General features: G+C 54.6%; 1 protein-coding gene across 4 annotated transcripts in view; it reads right to left on the bottom strand.

Moving 5' to 3' along the window:
- Positions 1 to 5,171, bottom strand: part of RABEP2 (rabaptin, RAB GTPase binding effector protein 2) — a 28,626-nt gene extending 23,455 nt beyond the window's left edge. The window contains exons 1-2 of one of the 4 annotated variants that reach the window (XM_017864423.1): positions 4,532 to 5,171; positions 1,672 to 1,884 (exon numbers count right to left, since the gene is read on the bottom strand). In XM_017864423.1, the coding sequence (XP_017719912.1) occupies positions 1,672 to 1,884; positions 4,532 to 4,592 (274 nt within the window). In that variant the 5' untranslated portion in view covers positions 4,593 to 5,171. Of the gene's footprint in view, positions 1 to 1,671; positions 1,885 to 2,071; positions 2,150 to 2,373; positions 2,948 to 4,531 lie in introns of those variants that run through there. The other 3 variants (XM_017864426.1, XM_017864425.1, XM_017864424.1) reach the window with 3 other exon arrangements.
- Between the last annotated feature and the right edge of the window lie 549 nt (positions 5,172 to 5,720).

The raw sequence follows: 5,720 nt of genomic DNA, 5'->3' as shown, positions 1-5,720 counted from the left end.
AAAAAAAAAAAAAAAACCCAAAAATTAGCCAGGCGTGGTGGCACACACCTGTAGTCCCAGCTACTTGGGAGGCTGAGGCAGGAGAATCGCTTGAACCCGGGAGGCAGAGGTTGCAGTGAGCTGAGATCGCACCACTGCACTCCAGCCTGGGTAACAGAGTGAGACTCTATCTTAAAAAAAAAAAAAAAAAAGTTCAACTGTTAGGCTGCTTGGCTGTTTTCCAGCTGTATGACCTTGGGCAAGTTATTTAACCTCTCCCGGCCTCAGAGCTTCCCCTGTAAAATGGAGATGGATAATAGTTCCTGCCTCACAGAGTTTGTTATAAAGATTAGTTACTCATAAAGCATTTAGCTCAGTGCCTGGCACACAGTGAGTGCTCAAAACATGCTACCTGGCCAGGTGCGGTAGCTCACACCTGTAATCCCAGCACTTTGGGAGGCCAAGGCCGGCAGATCATTTGAGCTCAGGAGTTCAAGGCCAGTCTGGGTAACATAGTGAGACCCTGTTTCTACAAAAAGTACAAAAAATTAGCCAGGCATGGTGGCATGCACCTGTAGTCCCGGCTACTTGGGAAGCTGAGGTAGGAGGATCTACATGAGCCCAGGAGTTGGAGGTTGCAGTGAGCTGAGATCACACCAGCATGATGTGACACACTCCAGCCTGGGCGACAGAGTGAAACTCTTATTGACTCAAGAAAAAAAAAAAAAAAAAAAGCTAGCTATTGTTATTATTTAGGACACACCTGGTTTTTCTTATATAGAAGAGATAACAAGTTTCCCTTAATAAATGTATGTAAAATTTTAAAATGTGGATCTATTTAAAGAACAAATACTAAGTAAATAGCAGAGTAAGTTGTACAAGGATGTATCTACATTGCACAGGCACGTGGATCCTGAAATGTGGGAAATACGGCCCCAGAGAAGTCTCCAGGAGCGGCTGTTAGAAAGGGAAATCGCATGGTGGGAAGGGAATTTTAGGAAGTTTACTCTGGAAGCCAACGTCAAGGCCAGACTACAGAGGGAGATCCATGAGAAAGTTAGGACAAAAGTCCAGGAGAGAGTTGACAAGAGCCCCACCACAGCAGGGGCAGAGCAGCGGGGGCAGCTCTGACATCTGTTTCAGAGGCTCTGGCTTCTGCTAGAGGAAGGAGAGTAGAAAACAGGATGAGCAGCTGGGGCTTCTGGAGCCAGAGGAGCAAGTACAGAGAACATGGGGTGGAGGCAGGGAAGCTGGTGCATGGCGTGGGGTGGAGGAGGGAGTGTCTGGGGAAGGCTAGAGAGCAGAGCATTAGACTCACAGAGATTGGGCCAGGGCTGATTCTATTTCCCAGAAGTCCAGACTAAAATGAGGTTGGTCTGGGGAACTGAGAAGTTTCTCACCCATCTTCAGGGTTGATCAATCATCAGTGAGGGACAAGAAATGACATGGGCAAGGCAACAGATAGAAGCTGGGAGCTAAACTTAGCTGTAACTGACAGAGCTGCTGCTATCACATGGAGTGCCTCTATGCAAATTTTAAAAGGGCGGCCCTTCCTCCGGGCCACAGGCATGCCCTGAGCTAGGCAGCCCTGCTAACTTATCCCACAGCTTATCTGTGCCCCCTCATCCTTTTCTCGTCATGCATTCCCCAGTATGGGGCTGATGGGGAGTCTAGGTGATTCCCCCGTCTCACCTTTCAGGATGGCCTGCAGCGAGGCCACCTCCTCTTGGCACTGCCGCTGCACCGCAGCCACAGCCTCGGCCTTCGTGCTCTCGCTCACCTCTGCCACAGCCTTCATGGTTTCCATTTCTGCCAGGGCGCCTGCCAGCTCAGCCCGAAGCCGGCTGAGCTCACCTGACTCGGCCTCACCATTTGCCCCTTCCTGGGGCTGGGGGTCCTCCAGTGCTGTGGGGGACAGGGATAAGCTTCTCTTCCCATCTCTTAACACCCCAGGCCACCTACCGGCTTAGCAAGTCCTGCAACCTGGTACTGTTGCCTTCACCCGGGACCGCCTTCACCTGGGCCCGCCCCGCTCACCTGGCCCCGCCCCTGCCCCGCCCCCTTTCCACTCGCTCTGCCGGGGGCTGCCTACATTCCATCTCTTCGCGGTGGCCAGTTGCACTCAATCCTCTCTTCAGTCCAACCTGGCCCCGCCCTCCCAATGGCCGCGCCCCTTCCTCACCGGGCCCCACCTCGCACCTGTCACTGGCTCTACCCCTTGAATGGCCGGGCCACGCCCCTCTTCGCCGAGAGCTCTAGGCCCCGCCCCCTTTCCCGACGGCATGGCCCCGCCCCTTCCTCCATCACCCCTCTCCACCCCCCATCCGCAGGTGGCTAGGTCGGCCCCGCCCCCAGCTTCACCGCCCTCTGCATGCACGGACGCCCCTCACGTACCAGCCCCGGCCGCCGCCGCCGCTCGTCGTTGTCCGCGGCCACCGGCGCAGCTGCCGCCATTGCCTCAGAGCAAACGGCGGATTCCCGCACTCCCTGGTGACAGAGCGCACCGCTTCCGGGTCCTCTCGGCTGTTTCCGGATCCGCTCGGCTGTTTCCGGATCGGCCCCGGGCTGGAGGCCCCGGACGGAGGATGAGGGATTGCCGAGCCTCGGCCGGAGATTCCCGAGTCGGCCCCGGCCCAGGCCCCGCCCCGGCTCTTCTTGGCTGGGTCGCGCGGTTTGGGAGTACTCCTGCGTTTCAAGCCCCGAAGAGGATCCTTAAGACTTCCCAGGCGTCTCTCCGTGACCTCGGAAGCCCTGCTCCAATTATGCCTCCTCCGGGACACCGGCCTGCCGAGCGCTCCCCTCGCTCCCTCGCTGCCCCTGCCCGGAGCCAGCCTTTGATCGGCTCCGGCCGCCCTTCCGCCCGAGCCTGGTTTGCGTTACAGCGAATTGTGGCGGGGCCCTCCCTGCACCTCCGCCCTCGTGGAGTGTCCCTCGGGGCAGGGCCGGGTCGGCTTCATTTTCTGAGCGCTTCGGAGTCCCCGCGTAGTTAGTCGGAGTCTGAAACTTGCACGTCCCCACCCCATTTTGTTATTCAGCCAGTCACCGCTTCCTGCTGGCCCCCCTTTCCCCTCCCAGCGCCTTCAAATCCCTCCTCTCCTCTCCGCCTGTGTCTAGATCAGGCTCTATCTGTGACCTCCACCCGGACGGTGACAGGCAATTCAGATTTATGTCCAGAGCCTTGGTTCCCCTTCCCCAAACCTTTTCTCCCTCTGTAAAGGACACGCCAGGAACCTGGAAGTCCTTGATTCTCGTGTCCTCCTGCAAGTCCTGTAAACTCTACTTCCAATGTGCTGACTATACCAGAATGTGCCCCTTTTCTCCATCTCCAGCGCTAGCACTCCGTTCTAGCTCCCATCACCTCTCCTGAACTTCCACAGTGTCGACTCGGCTCTTTAATTAATTAATTCTCCTTAAAGCAGCTGGAGTGATTTTGTAAAACAGACAATGCAGTTTGAAAATGGCCGAAGGTAGAATGCTTTTACACTGTTGGTGGCAATGTAAATTAGTTCAACCATTGTGGAAGACAATGTGGTGATTCCTCAAAGACCTAGAACCAGAAATACCATTTGACCCAGAAATCCCATTACTGGGTATATACCTAAACGAATATAAATCATTCTATTAAAAGATAAATGCACGAGTATGTTCATTGCAGCACTATTCAAAATAGCAAAGCCATGGACTCAACCCAAATGCCCATCAATGATGGACTGGATAAAGAAAATGTGGTACATATACACCATGGAATACTCTACAGCCATGGAAAGGAACGAGATCATGTCCTTTGCAGGGACATGGGTAGAGCTAGAAGCCGTTATCCTCAGCAAATTAATGCAAGAACAGAAAGCTAAACACCACACGTTCTCACTTATAAGTGGGAGCTGAACAATGAGAACACATGGACACAGAGAGGGGACCTACATACTTGGGGGGGTCTGTGGGGTGGGGGTTGGGTGGGGGGAGGGAGAGCATTAGCAAGAGTGGCTAATGCATACTGGGCTTGATACCTAGGTGATGGGTTGATGCGTGCAGCAAACTACCATGGCAGACGTTTACCTATGTAACAAACCTGCACATCCTACACGTGTATCCCAGAACTTGAAATAAAGAAAATGGACAAAGGATATGAATGGACATTTCACTGCTCTCACAGGTGGCAATATGCGCATGAAAAGATGTTAAACATCATTAGCTGTTTATTCGGGAAATACAAATTAAAGCCACAATCATTTTCATCACTATGCACTTCTTGGAATGGCTAAAATGAGAATGCTAACACCAAATGCTTGTGAGTATGTGGAGAAACTGGGTTTCTCATATTTTGTTGATGGAAATGTGAAATGGTATAGCCACTCTGGAAAAAGAGTATGGCAGTTTTGAACCAAACTAAACACACACTTACTTTTTCACCAAGTGTAAAACCAAGTGTTTTCCACCAAGCTTCCCCGCCCCTTCCTCCATCACCCCTCTCCACCCCCCATCCGCAGGTGGCTAGGTCGGCCCCGCCCCCAGCTTCACCGCCCTCTGCATGCACGGACGCCCCCTCACGTACCAGCCCCCGGCCGCCGCCGCCGCTCGTCGTTGTCCGCGGCCACCGGCGCAGCTGCCGCCATTGCCTCAGAGCAAACGGCGGATTCCCGCACTCCCTGGTGACAGAGCGCACCGCTTCCGGGTCCTCTCGGCTGTTTCCGGATCCGCTCGGCTGTTTCCGGATCGGCCCCGGGCTGGAGGCCCCGGACGGAGGATGAGGGATTGCCGAGCCTCGGCCGGAGATTCCCGAGTCGGCCCCCGGCCCAGGCCCCGCCCCGGCTCTTCTTGGCTGGGTCGCGCGGTTTGGGAGTACTCCTGCGTTTCAAGCCCCGAAGAGGATCCTTAAGACTTCCCAGGCGTCTCTCCGTGACCTCGGAAGCCCTGCTCCAATTATGCCTCCTCCGGGACACCGGCCTGCCGAGCGCTCCCCCTCGCTCCCTCGCTGCCCCTGCCCGGAGCCAGCCTTTGATCGGCTCCGGCCGCCCTTCCGCCCGAGCCTGGTTTGCGTTACAGCGAATTGTGGCGGGGCCCTCCCTGCACCTCCGCCCTCGTGGAGTGTCCCTCGGGGCAGGGCCGGGTCGGCTTCATTTTTCTGAGCGCTTCGGAGTCCCCGCGTAGTTAGTCGGAGTCTGAAACTTGCACGTCCCCACCCCCATTTTGTTATTCAGCCAGTCACCGCTTCCTGCTGGCCCCCCTTTCCCCCTCCCAGCGCCTTCAAATCCCTCCTCTCCTCTCCGCCTGTGTCTAGATCAGGCTCTATCTGTGACCTCCACCCGGACGGTGACAGGCAATTCAGATTTATGTCCAGAGCCTTGGTTCCCCTTCCCCCAAACCTTTTTCTCCCTCTGTAAAGGACACGCCAGGAACCTGGAAGTCCTTGATTCTCGTGTCCTCCTGCAAGTCCTGTAAACTCTACTTCCAATGTGCTGACTATACCAGAATGTGCCCCTTTTTCTCCATCTCCAGCGCTAGCACTCCGTTCTAGCTCCCATCACCTCTCCTGAACTTCCACAGTGTCGACTCGGCTCTTTAATTAATTAATTCTCCTTAAAGCAGCTGGAGTGATTTTTGTAAAACAGACAATGCAGTTTGAAAATGGCCGAAGGTAGAATGCTTTTACACTGTTGGTGGCAATGTAAATTAGTTCAACCATTGTGGAAGACAATGTGGTGATTCCTCAAAGACCTAGAACCAGAAATACCATTTGACCC

Source organism: Rhinopithecus bieti, unplaced genomic scaffold, assembly GCF_001698545.2.
Source record: "Rhinopithecus bieti isolate Rb0 unplaced genomic scaffold, ASM169854v2 scaffold_76167, whole genome shotgun sequence".
Lineage (NCBI taxonomy): Eukaryota > Metazoa > Chordata > Mammalia > Primates > Cercopithecidae > Rhinopithecus > Rhinopithecus bieti.
Note: the sequence above shows the minus strand (reverse complement) of the source record. Positions and strands in the feature narration are given on the sequence as shown.